Source organism: Acanthochromis polyacanthus, chromosome 14 (assembly GCF_021347895.1).
Source record: "Acanthochromis polyacanthus isolate Apoly-LR-REF ecotype Palm Island chromosome 14, KAUST_Apoly_ChrSc, whole genome shotgun sequence".
Taxonomy (NCBI): Eukaryota; Metazoa; Chordata; class Actinopteri; family Pomacentridae; genus Acanthochromis; species Acanthochromis polyacanthus.
Genome location: NC_067126.1, coordinates 39,122,673 through 39,147,544, shown reverse-complemented (window position 1 = coordinate 39,147,544; position 24,872 = coordinate 39,122,673). Strand labels below are relative to the sequence as shown.

General features: G+C 39.7%; 1 protein-coding gene across 1 annotated transcript in view; it reads left to right on the top strand.

The window, feature by feature from the left end:
* mcf2lb (mcf.2 cell line derived transforming sequence-like b) overlaps positions 1-24,872 on the top strand; it is a 47,794-nt gene that overhangs the window by 11,146 nt on the left and 11,776 nt on the right. The window contains exons 2-21 of the mRNA XM_051958648.1: positions 3,834-3,917; positions 5,506-5,620; positions 9,788-9,878; positions 14,067-14,186; positions 14,336-14,452; positions 15,317-15,466; positions 15,619-15,743; positions 17,633-17,747; positions 17,850-17,969; positions 19,339-19,530; positions 19,609-19,800; positions 20,020-20,179; positions 21,070-21,128; positions 21,227-21,312; positions 21,500-21,566; positions 21,654-21,769; positions 21,899-21,968; positions 22,043-22,135; positions 23,572-23,664; positions 23,749-23,874. Coding sequence (XP_051814608.1) covers positions 3,834-3,917; positions 5,506-5,620; positions 9,788-9,878; positions 14,067-14,186; positions 14,336-14,452; positions 15,317-15,466; positions 15,619-15,743; positions 17,633-17,747; positions 17,850-17,969; positions 19,339-19,530; positions 19,609-19,800; positions 20,020-20,179; positions 21,070-21,128; positions 21,227-21,312; positions 21,500-21,566; positions 21,654-21,769; positions 21,899-21,968; positions 22,043-22,135; positions 23,572-23,664; positions 23,749-23,874 — 2,291 coding nt within the window. The remainder of the gene's footprint in view (positions 1-3,833; positions 3,918-5,505; positions 5,621-9,787; positions 9,879-14,066; positions 14,187-14,335; positions 14,453-15,316; positions 15,467-15,618; positions 15,744-17,632; positions 17,748-17,849; positions 17,970-19,338; positions 19,531-19,608; positions 19,801-20,019; positions 20,180-21,069; positions 21,129-21,226; positions 21,313-21,499; positions 21,567-21,653; positions 21,770-21,898; positions 21,969-22,042; positions 22,136-23,571; positions 23,665-23,748; positions 23,875-24,872) is intronic.

Here is a 24,872-nt window from a genome sequence, read left to right as displayed (position 1 = left end):
CGTTTGTACACAACCCTGGCTCTGCAAATGGCGAACAAGCAAAAGTGGCTCCGACCAATCTCAAGGGTGTCCTGTGCACAATCATGCTCGTGCACGCTCACGCTCGTGCACAGGACAGGTTGAAAGAGAAGCGGAGGACAGATGGAGAAAAGAAGGCATTACAGTACATGATAACCATCTACACATATTAACCAGGTGAATATCAGTCGTGTTTCTCCAGACTTCACCTTTATTTCCCATTATTAGCTCAGACTTTTGGTGTTGTCTTTGTAGAATTTGTTTTGCACCAGCCGGTCTGAGAGGAGTAATGCTTTAAACAAACCAAAATGACACACCTGAAGGAGTCCTATCAACACACAGTTTCAGTTTATGAGCATGTGAGAGGGGAAGATGGAGAGCAAGCAATGAATTTCAGTGTATTGATGTCCTCAGACCAAGTCACCTGATAGCCACCCAGGAAAACAATGAGTAACAGTCAGACTTTTCGGTTTGTTAGAGTTAGAGGAGGGTTTAAAGTGAAGGGAGTGGGCCTGTAATTCGACAGTCGTATTAACACACAAGCTTGATGAAGAAGGGAACGGTGTACGGAGCAATTTGTGAGATTCTGTGATGGACTGATGGCTTCTGTGAGAATGAAAGTGGAGTAGGTGGACGCTGATTCCCAGGACAGGTCATAGAGGGAAAATTCATTGTGTAGTTTTTGATATCTTTCCGTCAAGATTCTTTAAGATTTTGTGGTTTTTGTCGTGCTTTCTTCCACTGATGAGGTCTTGACTTGACCAATATAAACACCTGATAATCAATACATAATGTACTTGTTATCTTTATATTATGATTTCCTTTTGTTTGAAGATATTTTAGGGGGCTTTTTGGCATTTTTTTATATACAGGAAAAAGAGATAAGAAATGTGGTTAAAAGAGATGGGAGTGGATCCTTTTGTTTGTTAGAGGACAGTTGGTAATAGTGTGATAAAAGAAGAAAAATCTAAATGGAACATTTGTGAATTGTCACCATATACACCCCCTGTTTTGAGACGGGTTCTAATTTATTTGAATGAGAAAGTGTCTCAAAACTTTTGACAGGGGGTATATGTACAAAGCTAAGATAATTTTCTTTACTTGTGGTTGTAGGTAAAGGACTGTTTTGATCCAGAAAGACATTTACTCGTGTAGAATGAAGCTACAGTCTCCAGTGTGACAGTGATGTGTTGATTCAGTTTGGATTACTGAGAAAACCCAAAGAGACAAAGTCAGCATGAAAAGTCAATATTTATCTTCTCTGTTACTTGAACATGGGTGTTTGTGTTGGCATCCACAGGGAACGTCCTGTAATCTCCTGGCTTTTCCCAAAACGCACATCATTCTTACTTGCGTTTCAGCATCTTCAGGCTATTTTACCTCAAGTACTTCTAGATGATAGACAAGCTTGTGGATTTTATTACACCTAAAAGGGTTTATTTTTGTGCTGCAGATCTCCAGTCGGGTGCATCTTTGTGAGGTAAAGTGGTTTTATAAAGAAAATGGAAAATCAGAAGGGGCTACTGCTTCACATGCTTTTCATGCTCTGTCTTGAGTTGCAGTCTGTGTTAAAGTTAAATGACATACAGCCATAAAAAGCCCCATTCTGTGGAGGGTAGTTATGAAATATTCAGGCGTTTTGGGACGTCCATTTAGGAGATGCTGCCAGTAACGGAGGCATTGCTGTTCAGGTTTTGAGCTTCACTTGTATTTTTGACACAAAAGCGATCTCAACACAAAATGTTTGTGAAGCAGAATGCTATAAGAACTTATACTCTTGAGCTTAGAGTAGCTGTTTTTGCAGTATTTCATCACATTGTTCCTGCTTAATTTCATGTACCTTCCCTCAGAGCTCTAGTGTCATTGGATTTACACACTGACACCAATGCGCTGTTTGATTAAACACTACACACCTCAGATTCTGTGTTGTTCTATGATATAGGAATGTATGTTTTGGACTGTAGACATCTGAATGAATTTCACCTTGAGAAATGTAATATAGGTACATTTTGGCATATCAAGCAAAAGAATAGAGTTTCAGATAGAGACATAGTAGAGTACTAGCTGGAGTTTTTGGTATTGATCTGTTTTTAACTTTGTTGTGCTGCTCTCAGTTTCACGTTGAACTCTGGCCAGTTTTCATTTACCAAGACATAATTCAGAATACATCAGAGCGTGTTCTGCATATTATAGGATCCTTTCTATGTTCGAAGCCTCTGAAATCCTCTCTTCAAACCTTCTGTATGTTTTTACAGCATAAATCTTCATGGCCAACTGAGAGAAATCTGAGGAAAAAACATAATTTTTTTATCAACTTAGACGATCTCTTTCACCAGAACTAATGTCTGCTGAGCTGAATTTTCTAAAACGGCAACATCAGCAAGCAGCTTCAGCCAGCAGATTCTTAATCGATTAGTGCAAGATCATGATCCCCAGAAGTAGGTCACCTTTTTCTCCCGCTGAGCCCCCTCAAGACGAACCGAGGCGATAACACAGAAACTGTTCAAATCTAATGAGAAAATGATGTGTTCGTATGGTTTAATTACTTACACTGCAGTGAGAAGATGATTAAGGACATACTGTAGGTTTTCAGGGCCTTTTAATGCATATTCATGAGGTTCTAGCAGCTGGCCGACTGGGAATTAATTTCAGCTGTATCTCTATGCTTTGACTTTGCAACGTCTGAGACTATGATGCTGCACAACTGCCTCTGCCTCTATAACATCATTACACTCCTAATGTAGTAATAAAGTCCTTTCAAATAGTCACAGACTTCCTGCTCGGCTTCCCAGCCTCCTGTTTGGTCCCTGGTATAATCAGAGTGTCCCACTGGGGGAATGAACCCTAAATCTGATTATTTTAATCCGTATAAAGGGCCTGCATGTGGGGTGAAGGGCTGTTAATGAAGCCTGTTAGTTTATCGATACTGTGTGCTATCTAAGACAGAAGGAGACAGATAGAGGGCTTTGCTGAAAGTAACCATTAGTCCTAATATACTGGAGATATTACAGTTTAACTGTGTTTTAGTCTAATATGGTACAGTGTACGCTGTGGTACGCTGACAGTGTAGCAGTTAATATTGTTCATTACTTCTGGAACACTCAAAGAAATGAAACATCATATTTACTTAACCCAGTTATGTCAACCGGTCCCATGAAACTAGGTTGAATAAATAGGAAGTGGTCAAATAAACTAATTATTCCTGCATGCTTTAGGGTAAATCTGAACAAACTTTCTTACTTAAATGCTTCATCATACAGTTATGTTGATTTTACTTAACACAATTATGTTAAACGTAATGAAAATGGTTGTGTTGTTTTCAATAAACACAATTAATTTAAATGTAATAAACACAGTTATGCATAACTCACTCAACACGATTATTGTGAAGCGTCTCAACACAAGCAAGTTGTATTTATACCGTAGTACTTAACATGCTCTATCTTACTTGCTCTCGCAATGTGAGTAGCTCAGATAAATACAAGTTAGTCATTTTACTTTACCTGACTTTAATAAAAGTATATCAGGTCGTCAACAGTAAGGCATGTGCCAAACAAACAGGCCCCAAGACGTACAGAGTAGATGCTAACTGACTTGGAAAAAGTAATAATAGAAGAAAAAATAACCAACATCAAACTTGGAGTAAACAAAACAGTATTCAGTGCTTAAAGTCCTTGTCTCTGTTCTGTGGTCTGGAATTTCCTGACAAGTTAAATTGTCTTGTAATCTCTCTCCTATAGATGAATCATTATGAACGTGTTTGTTAGCTTTATGCAGTGACTTCACTAATATTCTCTTTTCTCTCTCTTCTACAGATGAGATCATGCAGCTGGACAGCAGTCCGCTCCGAGCTGCTGACATCACCCCCGACCTCAGAAAGCAGTTTGCCTTCCTGTCAGGTGATGCTTTGTTTTTGTTTTTTCTTATCTGTGTGCTTGAGTTGTTAAATACGTGAGTGCGTCACTGCCACTTTCATGCTTAATTACCTGCAGTCAGATGTTATTTGAATTTTTCCACTTTGCATCTGAACTGTTTTCTAATGATTTGCTATTCAAATGCCTCCTTCGTCCGTTTCCTTGTCGCTGCTCGTCAGGTTTTGCTTCAGTCGCCTCCTATCTTCTCGCTACTGTTACCTGTTCTGTAATTCACTACCGCCTGTGCACGATAAACTTCTTTTCATCTCCGCTAGCGTCCTTCTTAGCAGGATTTCATAGATATTTGTGGCACCTCTTCTATCCATGCCTGCAGTAATATAAAAACTGTCGTCTCTGCGTGTGGCGGAGGTGACCTTGTGGCTGCAGCTGAGTCTGGAAACCATTTTGCGGACAAACATCTAAGCAGACGTCGAAACCATGACCAGGCACTTGCTGTTGCTATAGTGACGGGAGAAGAAAAGGCAGACAGATTGATATTCCAGTCGCATGCGCTGACCGAGCAGCTGTTCCACACAGGGAGGGAGATGCTGTGTTTGTGTGTTTGTATGAGAGAGAGAGAGAGAGAGAGAGGTGAGATTTTTGGTGTCAGCATCAATCATTGTGTGCAAACACAGCAGCATCTCTGCACATCGTGTCATTTCTTCATCTCACTTTATTATCCCATCTTGAAACGTTGAGTAATTGAGGTGAGTCTCAAAACATACTCAGTCAGCTTCCTGCCAACATTTGGAGCTACTACATATAAATATTTTCTTTTTATTTGTTTTCTTTTTAACTCTGTGCTCTTCTCTTTGGTTTAGTTGGAAAAATTAAAAAAAGTTTGTGGACTAATTAGGGTTTAACAATATGTAAATCAGAATTTAATGGCAATTAAATCCCATCAAACCAGTTCAAGCAGTCCTCAGGAAGCAGATTGGGAAGATTTCAAGTGTTTAATTCTAATTAATTGCAAAAGATATTTTTTGGAATCATATTTGTTTAATCATGAATGAAAAACTTGTGATCCAATATCGGTTTTGTTGAACCAATAAACCATTTGTAACTCGATTGTTGACACGTCAGGTATCTTAATCTTGTCCTTTCCTGCATCCATCCATCCTCTATACACCGCTTTATCCTCCTTTCCTGCATATTAAAGCATTTTGTATTTAAAAATTGTAGTTATCATGTTACCAGTGGTTTCTTTTTGCTGTGCATCTGTTTCAAAATGAACCACAGGAGACTATATTATTGTTATTATGATGGATATTGGTATTTGTGTACAGGCCCTCCAGTCATCACAATATGACTTTACCACTAGTGCCCCCCAGTGGCCACATTTTCTTCTTATCCAGCGCTTCCTCCCCTGTATTCGAGCTGCACATCTACAGTCAATTTCCTGCCAGATTGAGGAACAAAGCCCCCAGAAAACAGCATACAAGGATTTCTTTACTTCACAAATATATCATTGTGTATTTTATGCTACACTGATTCCGAACGTCCCCATGGAGATACAGAATTCCTTCATATTCATGTGCAAAGCTTCAGTGTTCAATGCTTTTCTTTTTCGTAGGAGGTAGAGGAGACAACGGCAGCCCCATCATCGTGTTCCCAGAATTCCCTGCGTTTGGGGAGATCACTGACAGAGAGTTTCACAACGTGCTCACCTACCTGACAAGTGTTCCCAGGTAACATCATGTGTAACATCACCTGTCTCCTTCACGTCTAATAAAGCTGCTCATTTGTCCTCCCTGTTTACTCTCTGGGTGTCACCATCGCCTCGTTCTCTCCGTCTTGATGCTGCAGCACAACACCGCTGATGAACCTGAAAATACATCCAGTCTGCCAGTAGGTGGCAGCTGATGCTTAATTACACCTCATGTCAGATAAGTTCAGGGATTTGGACTCACATTCTGAACAGATATTCGTCAATATGGGCAATAAATAGCACCAGTCTTATTTTCATCTTCTATAAATAAGAAGAGACATAAAAGCATTCTTTCATCTGAATCTCTTTTCTCATAACTTCAACCTGTCTCTTTTCTGTGGCTCATTTTTGTCTCTTCTTTGCTGTTTTTCTGTCCTTTAGTTTCTCCATTTAGCTCTTCCTCCTGTCCGTCCTTAACCTCCTTCATCCTGCCCGGAACGGCAAAGCGTGTAAAAATAGAATCTGCAGTGATTCTGTCTGGTTGAATCTGAATAATGCATACAGGCAACTGAGCAGAGCTGTGTTTGGAAATGGTGTGTGTGGAAGTGTGTGTTGAATTCACATGAATACCTGTGCATCTGTATTAAGACATGCAAGTCGTGGGTCAGTATATAAATTGAGGGACTTTTGAAGTCCATGGGATATATCTTGCATGCATTTTTATTTAAAGAAAGAAAAATTATGTTTTTTTATGTTCATTATGATCATGTCTTTACAAATCCCATAATTATTTATTATGGAAACAATCACTTATTAATAAAAATGACTTGATATCACTAAAATATCAACTAAATAACGTCTGAATTTAACACCAACCACCTTCTAATGAGCTAAACAATAATAAAATGAGCTGATTCACAAATAGTTTGGATTGTGTTCTTTTATTAAGGTCAGATAATCATGACAGATATTTCCTTTTTGGCAATATATCAAATTTTACATGGAAAATATCAAATTAAATCCCTTCCCACTAAGTGCCCCGTTCCAAAAACTCCTCTCCAGGAAGTGTGTTAATTCCAGATCACATGACCTGCTCCTCATGATGTCATTTCCTCCTGAAGAAAAGACTGGCCAGACTCCAAGGCTTTCTGACTTATTTAATGTTGTATATTTAATATTTAGAAGAATCTTTCTCTAAAATGCCATGTGGTGTTTGGTTAAAGGCGGCCATGTTGGTTTTAGGCCTGAAAACAGCAAAAATGTCGACTATGATACAAAAAGTCCTGCAGTTATACACTGACCCTGAAGTGAGTGGATCGTTGGTTGTAAATTCACCTGCATTTTGGTGGTGACGTTCTCTGAAGGAAGGTTGTCTTTTGGGGGGGAGATTTTGTTGAGCCTCAAGCTGTTGTAAATGCGCAGACAGATGGTTGGAGCTACCTGAGGGACTTCCACCCCCGAGAGGCCTCACAAAGTCCAGGGGCAAATGTCCTACATCTGTGTATCATGACCTTGAACAGCTGCTGCTTGTTTGAAATAAATACTTTTGGATCGATATTAATTGCAGACTTAATTGCTAATCTTTGCATGTGCGCATTTGCTAGACTGACAGCAGCTTGTGTTAAGTATTGAAATCATTTCAGTCTTGTCATTTGATTTTTGGGATCCCAATACATTCACGCTTGACTTTGCATGTAAAACAGCTCTCAGTGAATGATTTAACTCTTATGTTTTCCTGCGGGTCAAAATTGACCCGCTTTAAAGTTTGAAAATGTGGAGAAAAAAAAGAATTCCGCAGTGAAACTTCTGATGTCTGCATTTTCAACATTTTTGGGAAATTTTTAAACATTTTTTGAGGAAAAAAAGAAACATGAAAAATGCAGGAAATTCGCTGGATTTTGGTTGATTTTTATGTGAATGTTCTTAAAGGAAATATTAGAAATTTTACTGATATATATGGAATCACTTTAGATATTTTTAGGATTTTTTTGGAAGATTTTTACTCATTTTTTTTAAAATACTTGCAAGAATTTTCTTGACAAATTTGGGGGATTTTTTAAAATAAAACTTTTAAGGGAAACTTCTAAGGAATTCTTGTAATTTTCTTCCTGAAGGTTCTGCAAATTTTCAGAAATTTGGGGATTTTTTTTCCTGAATTTTTGGATTTTTTTCAGACGAGGAAACAATATTTTTTGGTGCCTGTAAATGAAGACAACAGAAGGGTTAAGACATGTGCAGACCATGTGCCCATCACTCTAACTTCACTTTTTTTTTGGCTTTGCACGTGAATTCACACAGGAATCCGGCTTAGTAGATAGGTTACATGTTAAAGAGACACAGTTGCCGCTAAGATTTTTAGCCAGAACTGAAACACATTCTGCTCTCATGGTTATTTAATCAGTTTTTAATTTAATATATCATTGCTCTCATATTAACACCCTATTTTCTCTGCTTTGCTCAGCACCGTAGAAGGAGGGGAGCGTATAGGAGTGTGTGTTGCTGTGTCTGCATTCATGCATCAAATTTCTCCTCATCGCTGCATTGCCATCAGGCAAAGCTTTTTCACAGCTCAACACACAGCTCGTGGTGCTGTGTCCTTAGAAATCCCATTATTATTATAAGGACACTCATACATGTGCAGCTGTGGCATCACCAGGCAATTTCTATGAATATTTAAATGAACGAGGAATACAGTATGTGGGAGAGCGTGTCTTTACAAAGCAACATAGCAGGATTTACAGTATCCGTGTGTTTGGTTACATTTTTATAATTCCACTACAAAACCTAATTTAGAACTTGCTGCTTTTATGGTATCTTGATATAGTGTAAATAATACATTTTGCCAAAAAATAAATTCATATCTGTTTATTTATGCACTGATATTCAGAAAACACTAATGTGAATGTGCCAAGTTCAGTGCAAAAGCGACACAAATAGCCCTTAAACAGATAAGACAAAGAACACAGGCCAACAGAAGATAGCACAGCAGTTAGCAGAGACACACTTTGGGTCATTGTCGTTTGACAGAAGCAGCAGGATCCCATTTCATCATCTTCCTCTCATATTCCTCTTCTCAGCCTCTGGTGTTGTACGTTCAGCATAAACCAGCCTCTCATCTCAGCAGTCATAAATGTCTCAGAGGCAGAAAAGCTCTTGTCCCGCTCCACCCCTCCTCCTCCTCCTCCTCCTCCACAGCAGCCAAGATGTAAAACAGTCTGAGAGCCCCACTGGCTGTTGAGAGTCTGTGCTGATGATTGAGAGGAGGGGATGATGGATGAAGACAAAAGAAACAGACGAGAGGTGAAGGAAAGTGCAAAGAAACTGATGAGAAGTGCCAATATAAATGCAAATAGCCCAGTGAGAGGGAGTAAAAACATGTTTTAATTCATTATTATCCTAATAGCTGGAACCTGACAGTGTTTATATTGACATCCTCTTTGAGCCCGCCCACATTCATAAAGATCTGCTGATTGGCTGCTAGAGCTGCCATTACTTTGCTGCTTTGTTGGGATTGGCTTGTGTCCCAGCAGCTCCCAGTCTCTCATTGGATGGATTAAAGATGCAGTGCGGGGGGTGCAGAGGCTGGAGTCTGTGATGGTCTGGAGCATTTGGTCTGAAGCACGCTGGGATCTACCTCCTCTACTGTGCTGGCTCTTATTGTGGAAGGACTGCGTTTTGTTTTAACTCTGCCTGTGCAAGTTGCAGAATGACAGATAGGAAATCAGACACTTGAGGACTGCTGGGATATTTCTGCACGACAGGTAATGTCAGTGCTGCCCACATGTGCTGGAGATGCATCATGTTCTCAGGTGGATTCTGATGGTGAGCTTCACGTGCAGTAGTCAGATGTTGTTTGAACCACGGTGCCTTCCTCTCTCCTGAGACCACAGAGGACAGCGAGGGCAGGGGGGGGATGCAGGGAGAGAGCTGAAAGCTGGAGGCTGTCGGCCAAGAAACCTGGAGGTGCTCCACATCTTCTCCCTTTATTTACTGCACCAGCTGTCTGAGAAGATAAAGAGAAGCTGAGCAAAGCAGAAAGCTGTGAACAATCAGCTGGCTTCTCCGTTGCGTCACAGAATAAACTATAATTTGTTGTTGCTCTTGAGTTCGTTATGGAATCCCTACTTTTCTGTCTTTTAAAAATCATCGTGATCTCCTCATTTTTGACACCCCTGAGCCTGATGGACCCCTGTTTTGTCTGTTCCAGTTTGTCGTCGACAGGCGTGGGTTTCATCCTGGTCATTGATCGCCGGCAAGACCGATGGGCGGCTGTCAAGGGGACCCTGCTTCGTATCGCAGTAAGTTTGTCTTTGTGTCTGCAGATCTGACTCTGCTTTACAGTCTGAATGTCTTTGAGTCTCTGTGGGAGATAAATGTCCATTTAATAATCAGCTGTTTGAGGGAACTGAGAAGCCTCACACCTTCCTCTCCCCATTGGAGGAAAAAGACTTGTCAGGCCATTCAGAGGTGTTGGAACGTCCCCATCCCTCCTTCACAGCTCCACCACTAATACCCCTTCCTCCCCGGGGGGCTGATATGAGCCACCCGCATCCTCATACCCTCTCCCATCACCATCACAGCCGAGCATGTGTTTCCATAGCTACAGGGGGAAATAAACAGTCAAAGGCCAAAGGACAGAAGGAGATGGCGTACCTCAATCAGCATCTCTGCGTCTATTCAATACTGAGTCATTTCTGTGAATGAATAACTGGTACTCAGACTGGTTTAAGGTCTCCTGTGCTTCAGGAGAGGCAGCCCAACAGCTATCTAATAGTCTTTTGTCTTCTTTTACTCTTCAGCTGCTGCAGGAAAACAGAAACGGTTGTTGTTCCTCCTATTTGGCAGACATCCACCTTCTTGTAATGTGCAGAAGTGACAGTAGTCATGTTGCTGAAATGATCAGGATTCTGCTTTTTTTTTGTTGCTTCTTTAAGTTGTTTCAGGCTTTTGTTGTGAACAATAACTGTCTGTATGTTCATCTGTGTTTCATGTTTTCTATAGTGAGGTGAAGAAACACTGGCAGCGCTCCATAGTGTGTATAAAGGAGGGGCATATTGCTTTTTTGGGCTACAACAATGGACTGGTGACCATCCGCTTGATTCATGTTCTTTATTTATATCAGCACTGAGCTTCTGCTACCTACAAGTGAAATGCACAGATGACTTTTGTTGCTGCTTTATAGGAAAAAAAGAAGAATATTTGCATTTTTAAAGGCATGTTGTTGAGGATAAATTACATAAATAATTTTCTTGGGGTTGAACAGATCCTCACATGCAGCAAAATGATAAATAAGCACAAAGACAGACATACCAAAAGATGAATATCACCACCTACTGTCTCCAGGGACATGAGAGACTCGCTCAGTCATCTCAAATCAAGCTTTATTAATCCCACAAGGGGGGGCTTTTACAGGTTGACATGCCGGTAATAGGGGGCATTCAGTCAACCCGCAGTAATGTCCTGTTTGGAGTGATCGAGTCAAGCTGCTAAACACATGATGATGAAAACTGGCGCTGCTCTGTTTGTAGTCTGTGTGTATCCTCACGTGGATGTGCATGAGTGAGCAAATAAGCTCATTAATGCTGCTGAATGACAGTCTTTGTGGTCTTCTGTGTATATTTGAGAACATCTGCGCATACGTGTGAATGTGGGTCAGTGTGTTTTCAAGGAAAGCTGCCACAGGAAAAAAATGCTCCTCTCAAAACAAGAAAAATAATTATTTCAAGAAACTTTTACCTTAAAATAAGTGAAAAAAATCTGCGAGTTGAACAAATGATAAATGGGTCGGGAAGATTTCCTGAATAAGATGTGATATTTAGAATACTGAGATTAGCTGGAAAAACTTATTTTAAGTTATATTTTACCAGAATTGTCAAGCTTTGGTGTCTTAAAATATGCCAGACATGCTAAAAAAATAATAATTTTTCACTCAAAAGTAGATTTTTGCTTTCATGTAACCTCCTAATTTGAGATGTATTAAACTTATTTTGAGCCTTATAAGCGTAAGCTTCTTCCATCCCCTTTTCAAATCACAGGGATGTAAATTTGTACTTATATATATATATATATTATTATTATTATTTGTTGTAAAAAGTATGAACTATGTTATTGCACCCCAGTACTGATTTGAAATAAAAAGAAGAAGAAGAAGAAGAAGAAGAAGAAGTTGTAAAATACAACTCAAAACGAGATAATTTCAAGATAACAGGATATTTAAGATGTACTGTCTTAAAACAAGTCCCTCCACCTGCTGAAATGTCACTTGTTACGTGAATTTATCTTAAATCAAGTGGGATGAGACATTTTGACTAAAAATAAGACAAATAGACTTGGTAAGATTTAGAGTTTTTGTGCACACTAGCTGAGTTGGATCTGGCTACGGAAAGTGTTTACAGACTGGAGTTCATTATTAAGTCACCAGTTATACTCTCAGTCCCTGAAGCTTGTCATTTATCTGGCTCTGTGTGTGTGTGTGTGTGTGTGTGTGTGTGTGTGTGTGTGTGTGTGTGTGTGTGTGTGTGTGTGTGTGTGTGTGTGTGTGTGTGTGTGTGTGTGTGTGTGTGCGCGCCATTGACAGAGAACAAAGACCAAGTAGACCATGACTGCCACAGATCCCAGCAGCACGGTCGAATGGTTTGAAGCCACATTATACATTTGTAGGGAGTAAGACTGCTGACATCTTACAGCGATTTTGAAACAAAGCCCATAAAAACAGCAAAACCAAAACTGCCTGCAGCCCTGTGGCTATAAGCTTATTCACTTGTGTATAATATTTAAGTTCTTCTTTCAAAAATAATGTCCTCAAACAGCTTTAAAGCCATCATCGCTCAAACAGGAATAAATTGAGCATTTCTTGGGCTATTTTCCACAAAAGAGGAATCTACTACTGCATCTGTGTTATTTATAATAATCGAACTTATCACCCACTTTTAACCCTCCTGTTGTCCTCATTTATGGGCACCAATAAATATTGTTTCCTTCTCTGAAAAAAAAATCCCAAAATTCAGCAAAAAATTCCTTAAATTTCAGACAATTTGCAAAACCTTCAGGACGAAAATTCCAATTAATTCCTTAAAAGTTTTCCTTAAAAGTTTTATTTTAAAAGAAATCCCCCCAAATTTCGCAAAATTTCTTGTAAATATTTTTTTAAAAATGAGTAAAAAGCTTTGGAAAAAATTAAAAAAATATCTAAAGTGAGTACATATATATCAATAAAACTTCTAATGTTTTCCTTAAGAAAATTTCTAGCATTTATTTTTTTCCACCAAAGTATACAAGAAGCATATCAGATGTTTGCAGCAGGAGTACAGAGTCACATTAATTAGGATCACATCTTAGTTTGGATCTTTAAATGGATTTGTTGATGGTGAAAAAATGGAGAATTTTGCCAGATTTACGCTTTAAAGAGGCCTGTTTCTTATTTTATGCAGTGATGACAGATCCATTAATCACCAATACAACATGGATTTACAAACATCTGCAAACTCCATCGACGGTGCGTTTCATTTCTCCAGATAGTTAATAACCATTTTCAGCACAGTTATCTTCCTTCTTCCAGCAGGTCAGCCAGGAAGGACAAACGCTGAATTGATTTATTAATTCCATTAACAGTTCCTTCCCCAAGAGGTTTTTTTTTTTGTATGAACAATGTGTTCACTGTGGCTTCTGCTTAGACCAGCATTCCTCGACTCACTTCAGGGAGGACGACCAATCAGGCGAGCCATCCATTTAGGTCATTAGCTAATTAAAGCTGCGTTAACAATTGTGTTGCCTCAGGAGGGGAGATCAGTGTCTACCCCAGACCACCGTCTGACTGCTTTCACAGCAGTTTGGAGTCTGCCGATGGGTGTCAGTCACGACGCTTAATTGACGTTTTATTGGTTTCACAGGCCGAGCTGAGCGTATGTGGGCAGACCGCATCATGAATATAAAGAGGATGGATGTGGATGTAATGAAAACATGTGGCTAGACAGGTTTCTGCTTTCTGTCTGTGCACAAATCAGTGGTCAAGTTAATTTTATTCAAAATGTATATTGTCCCAAATCACAAATTAGAACATGCCTTCATCTGTTCACCATGCAGCCATGAGGTGAACAGAGTGATGGACAGACAGCTGCATTTTTTATTCAAAAATGCATCGAAACTATGCTAATTTAACTGAACAATGGTTCAAAGGAAAACCTGAACACGCGCATCGAGATTCGTCCTTCCTTATTATTCGTGCAGAAACATCTCAGGGACATGAAGATTAATGTTCCTGCCATCGGCTGGTTCCCTGCATCCCCCACATTTTCCTCATTCTCTGCAGCTCTACAAGCTTCTTCACATGCTCTAATGTGTTTGAGCGAGAATTTCCACAAGGAGAAACAAAAAGGAGGAATAATGAATAGATAGTGGAGGCTGTCAGCAGAAAGTGACCCGGGGTGGAGGAGGAGGAAGAGGAGGATCCTGCCTGTTCTTTTATACAGTCTGCTTTCTGATTTCAGGGCTCCTTCCCAGGGAACCTCCAGCTGGTTCTGGTTCTGAGGCCCACCACCCTCCTACAGCGCACTCTCTCCGACATCCTCTTCAAGTTCAACAAGGATGAGTTCAAGATGAAAGTGCCGGTGCGTACACGAGTAGAAACCCTCCTATTTGAGTCGAGCCCACTGGCAATAAGGTCAAAGACCTTTCAAAGAAATTGGGTTTCTTGAGGAATACAGTAAATGTGTTTGTGATCCAATACTTCGAGTGTAATGGGATGTTTCCCTCTCAGGTGATTATGCTCAGCTCTATAACTGAGCTGCACTCGTACATCGACCGCAGCCAGCTGACCCAGGAGCTCGGAGGAACGCAGGAGTACTGCCACGACAAGTGGATCTCACACCGCACTGTATGTACACGTTGTACGGTCCACTGACAAGCCAGCATCGACACTAAAACAGCTCTTTAAATCAAAATCAGAAATGCTTTATTGATCCCTGATGGGAAATTGGTTTGGTTACATTTGGTCCCATTCAAAGTCAGAAATATAAACAGGACAAAAAAGATTCTCTGTGTTTGTTCTAAGAAACAAAAAGCAGTTTAATAAAAAGCAGTGCAGTTCTCTTTTACAGCCACTAGTTACTTCATAAATAAGATAAATTCATACTTTAAAACATACAAAGATCGTGGATTTTAAATGGTGACTCCAATGTCTAAAAACATTCTGCTTCTGCATTGAAACACAATTTTTAACTTGTAAATGGATTCCTTGCAACTGTTCTTCTTCAGTTAAAAATAAAAATGTTCGGATCGTCTAACTTAACGAGCTTGTGTTATGCTAAATCAGTATTTAGCTCGTTAAAATCACTTCTGATCAACAACAGATATTTAAGCCTAAGCACTTGTATTCAGTTATGTTACCTATACTTTTCTTTCTGCTCACGTATTTTATTATTATAAATAATAATTCAACTGCAGCAACTGAAATAGAACATTGAGCCGTTACATTCCACTCATCTTTTTCTAATTTTGGTCAACAAGTTCCACAGAAAAGAATCTAATAAATTTATTTTCCTCATTCACCAACATATCGGAGATCCGGTTTACATTGTAAATCCCACCATTAAAATGTTGTTTGATAAAATCATGGAAAAAAGTTATTTAAGTATGTTCAAATGTATGTTATCAACAGTTACTGTACAGTCCACCTAATCAGCTTTACCGAAGCACTGAAATGATGCTTAAAGTTTCTTTTCTATCGTGTATGTTTCAGGCTATTGAAGGCTTCGCATTGATGGTAAAGAAAACGGCTCAGACGCTGCAGTCTTTTGGGACTGAACTGGCAGAAACTGAGCTCCCAAATGAAATCCAGGCCACGACCCTCCTGCTGAGCACACACACCAGCAAGAAAGACAAAATGAAGGTAGCCCCGTTCACACACACACACACACACACACACACACACACACACACACACACACACACACACACACACACACACACACACCTTGTTTTCTTATCTGCATGCTCTGCTATCTGTCTGGATGATGTGTTAACCCGTCTGTCTGTGTGCAGGAGGACATTCTGGTGGCTCTGGGTCAAGGCAGCAGGCTGCTGGAGAGCATCAATGAGCCGGTGGTGCGAGACCCCGACCACAACATGAACCAGGATGAGCTGGAGAACCTTGCCACAGTGCAAAGGTTAGATGTAGTAACGCTGGCGCAGCTGCAGGACGGAATCAGGATAACTGGTCTTATCTACGTATTTAGTCAAAAAGGAACCGAACGTGCAGAGCTCAAATGCTACACATGTGCAGTTTTATTCCCAAGACAGAAAGCTTGGGTGGCAACCGTTATACTTAAGGATATCTCATTAATCAAGAACAATTCTAGACATAATCATCTGAGTGACAGTAGACACTGAATAATAAGGCATCAAAGCCACAACTTCAGAAACTAAATGCCAAACAAGCTTTATAAGTGATTAGTGAATTACTCAAGTACAAAAGTTGAAAGAAAACAGTCATTTAATGTCTTATTTTGCATTTTTCCACTCTGACCCGTTAAACTGATGATCATTTGAATCATTTATCAAACAGATCTTTACTTTCACCTTCTCATATTCATTTACGATAATATTTGAAATAATAACCTGGATATTTGTACCCTGTCAATGAGGAGAATACAGTATTTCTAAAGCAGATTTTTTTTAACTGTTTAGAGTTATGGATAATCTGAACGATCAGAAAATAGTCAATAGACGATGAATGTCAGAAGCTCTTGTATAACACATTTGTTAATAAAATATATTTAACAGGGATGGCAATTTTCCGCGGATTTCTGCCGATTTAATTTCAAATTTGAAACCTTTATTGTATTGCGGGAGTCCACGAGACTCCGTTCGACTGTAAACGGCCCAGCCATAGACATATGTACATAGACGCCTCGTAGGCTGTCGAGAGGCGTGCTTACAGCGCCGCCATCTTGAACCGGGGCCAGCGGAGGCAGCGGTGTATAGACATCTACGGAGGCAAGAGGTACTGCTGAATCTCAAAGTGGAATTATTCGCTGAATTTTGAACCGATTGCCAAACTGTTTGATTTTTTTTTAGAAACGTCACACGTGTAGCTACTATACAAAGTGCTCGGATATTTTTTACAATGCTGGTTTTGCCACTCAACACTTAAGCTACACACTATCTCCCTCTGACTCCAGCATAGTTATTTCTGTTCAGCCTATGGATGCTCTAATGAGCGCTGTAAGGAAACAAGAGCTCGTGGGATTACTTTTCACATGTAAGATGTATGTGAGGAATAATATATTGTTAGCAGGTTGTCATAGCTAGAGTGAAATAAACGCAGACAAGACGGATAGAACCCCATCAGCTCCGTGTCTGGCTTCTACCCATGATCTAATCAGCTCTCTACATCATCCTGTGTATTACACAGCTGCTTACCGGTGAAATAACTCATCTGAGACCATTTTTTGTTTAAATTCGATGTTATGAATCTAGTGTTCCTAGCAAAAGCCTGTTACAAAGAAAAAAACAGACTTAGTGCAGTAATTGGTGGGTTAGAATACAGCACCTGATAGATCTAATAGCCCTGACTTAAACAAGTGTAGTATTATTATGTTTTTGCTCATTTTTCAGGCCCCCCCTCCTCCCCCGGTCAACAACTTTCAGCTGAAATCAGAATTTGCTGTTGCCATCACTGATTTAAGTGAAGAATATAAAGTCCCACCACTGTTATGTAAAAGGATTCTGCAGCCTCTTAGTGGTGATATAAGATTTAAGCCAGTAAACATTTTTTTGTTTTCCTTTATCTGAGTTGATGTTTTTTTTGTTTTGCATCCTATGTTAGAGATAATATTTGTCAGTGCAGCGAGCTGTGAGGTCAGTGAGTGTTCAAACTGCACTGAAAGCACTGATTCTCGTGTCAGCAGACATTATTTCTTCCTAACGCACATGCACGCAAACAGAAAATCAAGCAGATCCAAAAACCTCAGTCTGCATTTTCTGCTTGATTCATTTCTGTCTCTGCTGCTGCTTTCTGCTCTGCTCAACCGCCTGTTTTTGAACCGTCTGTCAGGCTGCTGTCTCAGCTGGACGAGACGGAAAGGGCTTTCGATGAGTTCTGGGTGAGGCATCACACCAAACTGGAGCAGTGTCTCCAACTGCGCCACTTTGAGCACAACTACAGAGAGGTGAGCTGGAGTCTGGTAACTCGGCTCACACCATTCAGACTAGACTTCAGTCAGCATGATCCCTTTTAAGCTTGAAAACTGACTGCGGTGTTTCTGCTGCAGGTGAGGGCTCTGCTGGATCAGGTGTCTGAGAAACTGGCAACCTTCTCTGAGGTTGGGATCAGCCCCGCTCACGCCGACCACATCTTCTGTGAACTCACCACTTACGAGGAGAAAGCCTGTGTAAGTCACACCCAGCCCTTCACAATTAAAGCTCCTTATCCGCATAGCATGCTGGATGATCCGCAGATGATAAAATAAAATGAAAAATTTAGTTTGAATTATTTAACTTCCAACAGTTTGAGATGCTGCGTAGTAAATCATGATGAGATCAACCACAGTGACCCCACAACCCTTATAAAATAATGTGAAAACAAATGCTCATTTATAAATAATACGTCTATATACTGCTATACAGAATAGGCCCAAGTTTTAATCCTTATCTGAATCCATCGGCATCTAAATACATGGTGGCTTTCTTTTTAAGGGAAAAACTAAAACTCTTTTGGGTTTCTGAGGTTTGCTCATGGCCACAAAGTTAGTCATTTTATTGCTTTATAGTATAGAATGCAGCAGTTAATTGATTATTATGATTATTTGTCAACAAATAAATTAATCCCCCACTATTTTGATGACCGATTAATTTGTTTGAGTCATTTTTTTAAAGGGATATTACTATGGAGTAAAAGGAGTGCCACATCAAAATATAAATAAATAAATAAATAAGGAAATATAAAGAGAAATAAATAAATAAATGTGGAAATATAAAGACAAATAAATAAATAAATAAATCCCCCACTATTTTGATGACCGATTAATTTGTTTGAGTCATTTTTTTAAAGGGATATTAGCTATGGAGTAAAAGGAGTGCCACATCAAAATATAAATAAATAAATGTGGAAATATAAAGACAAATAAATAAACAAATAAATAAATAAAAGGAAACAACAGAAAAGGTAAAAGTAAAGACAAATTTTTATTTATTTATTTATTTATTTCTCTTTATATTTCATTATTTATTTATTTATATTTTGATGTGGCACTCCTGTCACTCCATACTCCTGTGACTCCATAATTATCTTTCATTCCAGCTTCTTAAATTCAAATATGATTTGGTTTGTTTACTGTTATATGAAAGCAAACTGAATATCTTTTGATTGTAAACAAAAGACATTTGGCTCTGGGAAACACTCATTAATTGATTAATTTCCCCAGTTTTCTTTCCATTTTATAGACCAAATGACTAATTGATTAATCAAGCAAATAACACAGTAAAAAAAAATGAAAATAGCTCTTGGCTGCAGCCCCAGTGTATAGACATCTATGGGGAAAATCTGCTTGCAGCTGTAAAATGTATGTAAAAGTTGTGACTGTTTAAATGAAATAATGTACAGAAATCCTACCGGAACACATTATGACATGTTCTTACAAAAAGCTTTTAGGATTAAGTCTCATTCAGATATGAAGAATTTGGTGAAAATGGATTATTTGTGGCAAGTTTTCTTCAAAAAAAAGAATCTAATCTGACCTGTTGCTCTGCCCTGGTCCTCAGGAGATTCTGGACAGAGCCTTGGCTTTGTCTCGTGAGGGTGATGAACTGATCCAGAACTCCCACTATGCTGAAGACTCCATTCAGCCCAAATGCAGCGAGCTCAGGGCTGTCAGTGAGAGCGTCAGTAGCAGCCTGAGGGCCAAGAAGGACCATCTCCTCAAAGCCATGGAGCTGCACCACCGACTGGAGAAGGTGAGAAGATTAAACACACACTAACTCCTCCATTTCCTGGTGCTTTTGGTTGGTTTTAACCTTTCACCTCCTCTGCAGGCATCCAAATGGGTTGATGATGGCATCTACCTGCTGGCCTCTCAGCCGGTGGACAAATGTCAGTCCCATGAGGGGGCGGAGTTGGCCCTGCAGGAGCTGGAGCGTTATCTGGATAACGCCGGCCAGAATCAGCTGACAGACCTCAGCACCATCTGGGGAGAGTATGACGGCGTGCTGAACCAGCAGTTCAGGGTAAGAGGAGAACACATGCTGTTTTTTAACATTTCAAATGGAGTGGAACACCCTGATGCAGCAGAAGTGTCCAAATTATTAACACCTGTCTAAAATCAGTGCAACATAAAGTCTCAGATCACTGAGTTATGGAAGATTTAGACTTTAGATGATCCGCTGACAGAAATATGAGCTACCCAAGCATCACGTACTGATCTCTGATGGCTTCCCGTGTGTCAGGACCAAGTGGAGAAAGTTTTCCAGAAGCAGTCGTCCATGCAGGAGATGTTTGACAAGAGGAGGGTCAGTCTGAAGAAGCTAGCAGCCAAACAGACCAGGCCTGTGCAGCCAGTAGCCCCCAGACCCGAAGCCTTCATCAAGTCTCCTCTCAGCTCGCCTGGTCAGTCTTCACACAGCCACACATTTAGCCCTTACATGCACATTAACAACACTGCATTTAGATTCTGTTTGTGACGCTTTGCACTGACACTGTACCGTGTCTGCCAAACGTTTTTCAAAGCTACATTTCGCTGCAAACTTTATCCTTTATCTAAGAAGAAAGTGTAAAGTCTGCATTAGAAATACACAAAAAAACATTGAATCAAGGCATCCTCTAATATAAAATGAAAAAAACCTACTTTCTTTAATGTAATTACACCATTAAATCGCTGTCTTCAGGGCACCTTTTGCATTAACGTAAGGCAAGGTGATGTATTTTTCTTCACAAAAAGAAATAAAAGTACTTTTTCTAAATGTTTCCCATTTGCTCTCAGTATAAATTCACCCTGCATGTTGAACATTATTAACATCTATTCATCTCTTTCAGCAGAAAAAAACATCTCTGATTCATAGCTACAACATGAATAAGAAATATGATTAGTATGAACTCTAAAACTACATTTTAAGCAATTATTTTTATACTCGCTGCAGTGCTAAACATTGTGTATGTCAGACTATTGAAAGCTTCTTTATTTGTGCAATAAATGTGCAAAATTACATCAAAATCTAAATATATCATATTACATGTCGATTGTTTGCATAAACAATAAAACCACAAACATTTCTTGATTCACATTCTTCCAAAAACTCTAAAATATCTGGTCATGAATGCAGTTTCTCTCATATAGTACCAAGTCTGTGGTGCCTGAAATCTTATTTTGACTGAGGACCCACTGAAATATGCATGGATTTGTCTGCTCTTATTGACGTCAGTGGCTTTTATGTAACAGGTCAAAATGTTCTCTGCATTTTTAATAACCTGAAATGACGACTGTCTCTCCTCATCTGCAGCACACAGAGCTCAGCAGGAGAAAAACTCAGAGACAAATTCTGGCAACAACTGTGAAAAAGTGAGTGTTGTGATTGTGTTGTTGTGTGAAGTCTGCATTGTTTGTTGCTTGTCACAGTGATCAGCCATTAATCTTCCTTTTTTTTTTTTTTTCCCCAGGGAAACGGCCCACTGCAGAACGGAGACAGTAACAGCAGACATGCCTCTTTGTCCGAGGAGGAGGAGAACCTGGCAGTGCTCAGGCGGTGAGGGATCAGCAGTAACTCCTTCATCTGTAATCAAGTTACACAGCAGATGGGCTCTGTGAAAACAGTTATCTCATTATCTATAGCGCTGTGCATTTATCTCCTCTGAGCACACCGAATCCTTCATTCGATCCCTCTCTGTTTGTGCCTTTCTGTCTGAATCATTCTATTCTCCTTCTGTGTGCAGGCATGTCATGAACGAGCTGCTGGAAACTGAGAGAGCCTACGTGGAGGAGCTGCTCTGTGTGCTGCAGGTTGTTTATTCCCTCCACAGCAAGTTCTGTTTCCTCTCGTCTTTCACCCGCGGCTGGATTTTCATGTCTTGTTTGTGTTTGTTGCAGGGATATGCCTCTGAGATGGATAATCCAGCCATGTCTCCCCTCATCCCTGCACCTTTGCAGAACAAAAAGGAGATTTTGTTTGGCAACATGCCAGAAATTTACCACTTCCACAAAAGGTGACGTAGCGCCATCTGGCTGTCACTGATGATACCTGCACCGTGACATGACAGTTTCTTGTCCAATCAGCATTTTACTCCCTCTCATCTCCTCTCTCAGTAACACCATTTTGTCTATTTTTCCTCCAGAACTTTTCTTCGGGAGTTGGAGCAGTACACGGATTGCCCAGAGCTGGTTGGAAGGTGTTTCCTAGAGAGGGTAAGTAAATTATTAGGAGACTCTTACTGAGCTGAGGAGGAGATTTCTTGAGTTGTTTTTGTTCTCCTCCTCAGATGACGGATCTGCAGATCTATGAGAAGTACTGCCACAACAAGCCTCGCTCTGAGAGCCTGTGGAGGCAGTGCTCCGACTGCGCCTTCTTCCAGGTGAACAAACCTTCTGCCAAGTTTTAGCGCTTTTTTATAATTTTATGTTTCATTTCCAACGCTAAATCTCTCACTCACCGCTGTGTTCTCTGTGATCTGGTTGGCTAGACGTCACTAAGCATTCATTACAATAAAACTGGTCTATGTTCATCTATAAAGCTCTGCTGGGCCCAGAATACCTCAGCACCTTCTCACTTTCAGTTCTAGCAGCTACCATCTGCACCTCCAAGTGGCTGCTTTTGAATGTTCCCCGGACTCTAAGAGACTTTGACAGAACAGCGTTCTCCCATCATGCACCAAAAATCTTCAAAAAACTCTTAAACTAGAAACATTCATATCCATTAATGAGTTTAAGAATATCATAAAGAATGCGGTGAAGGAAGAATGTCGCTGTCCTTGAACATCAGTTAATCTGTTTTATTGTTTATTTTTCTATCATGTATCTGTTTTATACAGCTTTTAAATTTTGTATGACTCCTACCTTGGCCAGGTCTTTCTTGTAGAAGAAATCTCTAATCTCAGTGGGACTTCCTGGTTAAATAAGGGTAAATAAATAAACAAACAATAATAATAATAATACATTTATTTATAAAGCACTTTCAGTCAAAGGGCTGTACACAGAGAGAAAAACAGTAAAAACAGAACAATAAAAGACGTGTAAAACAAATAATTTAAGATTCAAATGGAAAAGTAATCAGTGGAAGATGCCTGACTGATTTCAGCAGCTGGACTGTTCCATAATGTCGGTGCACGGAAAGAAAAAGCCAGCCGTCTTTTTATGGACCTTTGATACACTCAGAAGCTCATTCCCCTGCGAACAGAGAACACGATTGATGACATATGGGTTCACTAGGTTGGATAGGTACAATAAGAACTAGAAAAGCTCTCAGAGAGTGCAGACCTCCACCAAGGATAGAGAGGAAAACAGGAAACCCATGTAGTAAAGGAGCATGAGCTGGAAACGAACCTGCATCTCTGACACAGTTCTGTTTATGAATCACCTTCTTAACCAGTTGAGCTATCTGGACACCTTGTTCCAATTTGTTGGACGACATACTAACCTATGATGTTTTTGTCATATTTTGGACCACATACTAAAACATACTAAAAAATTCAAAGTGATCCAGAATCCAGGATCCTTTCCAGATTGCCACCAAAATTAAATCAGCTCTTCCTTTTACCATAGTCTACATCCCCTCAAAATTTCAAGTGAATCTGGCCAGGCGTTTTTGAGTTATCTTGCTAACAGACAGACAGACGGACACACAAATGCCGGGTGTCACATAACCTCCTTGGCGGAGTTAATAAATTGCAGTTTTGTAGGTTAGTAGCAGCACCTTAAAGTCTGCTCTAACATGAACAGGTAGCCGCTGTCCATTCACTCTGGTCAGAACATGTTTTATTTGACATAATTCTTCCATTTTTTTATTGCTCAGGAGTGTCAGAAAAAGCTGGAGCATAAACTGGGTTTAGACTCGTATCTGCTGAAGCCGGTTCAGAGGATCACCAAATATCAGCTGCTACTGAAGGTATCGTCTGCTGGCTACAAATCAGTCGTCCTCTCAGTGGGATCTCTGGTTTTGAGCTGCTTCTTGGTGTGTTTCTGGCTACAGGAAATGCTGAAGTACAGTAAGGGTTGTGAGGGGGCCGACGATCTGCAGGAGGCGCTGACCTCCATCTTAGGCATCCTCAAGGCTGTCAACGACTCCATGCACCTCATCGCCATTACAGGATACGAGGTGAGACGTAGACGTGTTACCAGCATGATGTGGAAGATGGAGGCGTGCTGAGACATTGTGTAAAAGTCCCAATGATTTGTCATGAAATGTGCAGTGAACTTAAATTACATGGAAGAAAAATAGCAACAATGAGGAAGGGACATTACTACAGGAAAATGGAAAGAGAAACACAAAACCAACAATAAAAATAAGATAGGGTCAATTTTCCTGGGATTGTTTTACAATCTCAATGATATCACAAAGTGAGGGTATTAGTGCAATGATATGTAACATTAAAGCTGGTTGAAAAACAATAAACAGAACCCATTATGGATTTCTCATCAAATTTGTTGGGGGCATAATGACTGAATATAGAGAATGGAAACACTTCTACTGAGAATGTTCACTCTACAATGAAAAAAGCATTAGAAAACACTAAAGCAGAGTAAAACGTGCTAATAACTCTGTATTAGTCAGTTGTTCCAAGTAACTGCGTACATTTAATTTGCATTTTACTACAATTTTAAGGCAATCTAGTTGACTGTTTCCAGTTTATGCTGCTTTATGCTTCCACACCAAAGGTCAACATTAAACATAGAAGGGTTTATAGAAGCAAGTTGTGCTTGGTGTCAAAATTTAGGGAAATTCCTGTAATTCCACATGATGTCTTTTATTCTTTGATACCACCTATCCCACATGCTGATATTGACCTTTGAATCTGAAGGTTTTTAGCTGTTCATATTTCATGCATTACATACCATAGCACTTTCATTTTATACAGATCCAATCCTTAGATAGCCAAATTATACCACATAAAATCTCTAATGGATATGATGATTAGTTTTTGTGTAATGGGTGGCCAAATGTAGCAGTTTAGAAGTTCGTGATGGATAAAATCGCAACTTTGTCATTCTCTGTAACATGCAATTATAAATATAAAGTAAATATTTTCACATTTCTGAGGACTATAGGTCACTGTGAAATGATTCTGAAAATTTCACATCTCTATCTTTTGTTGT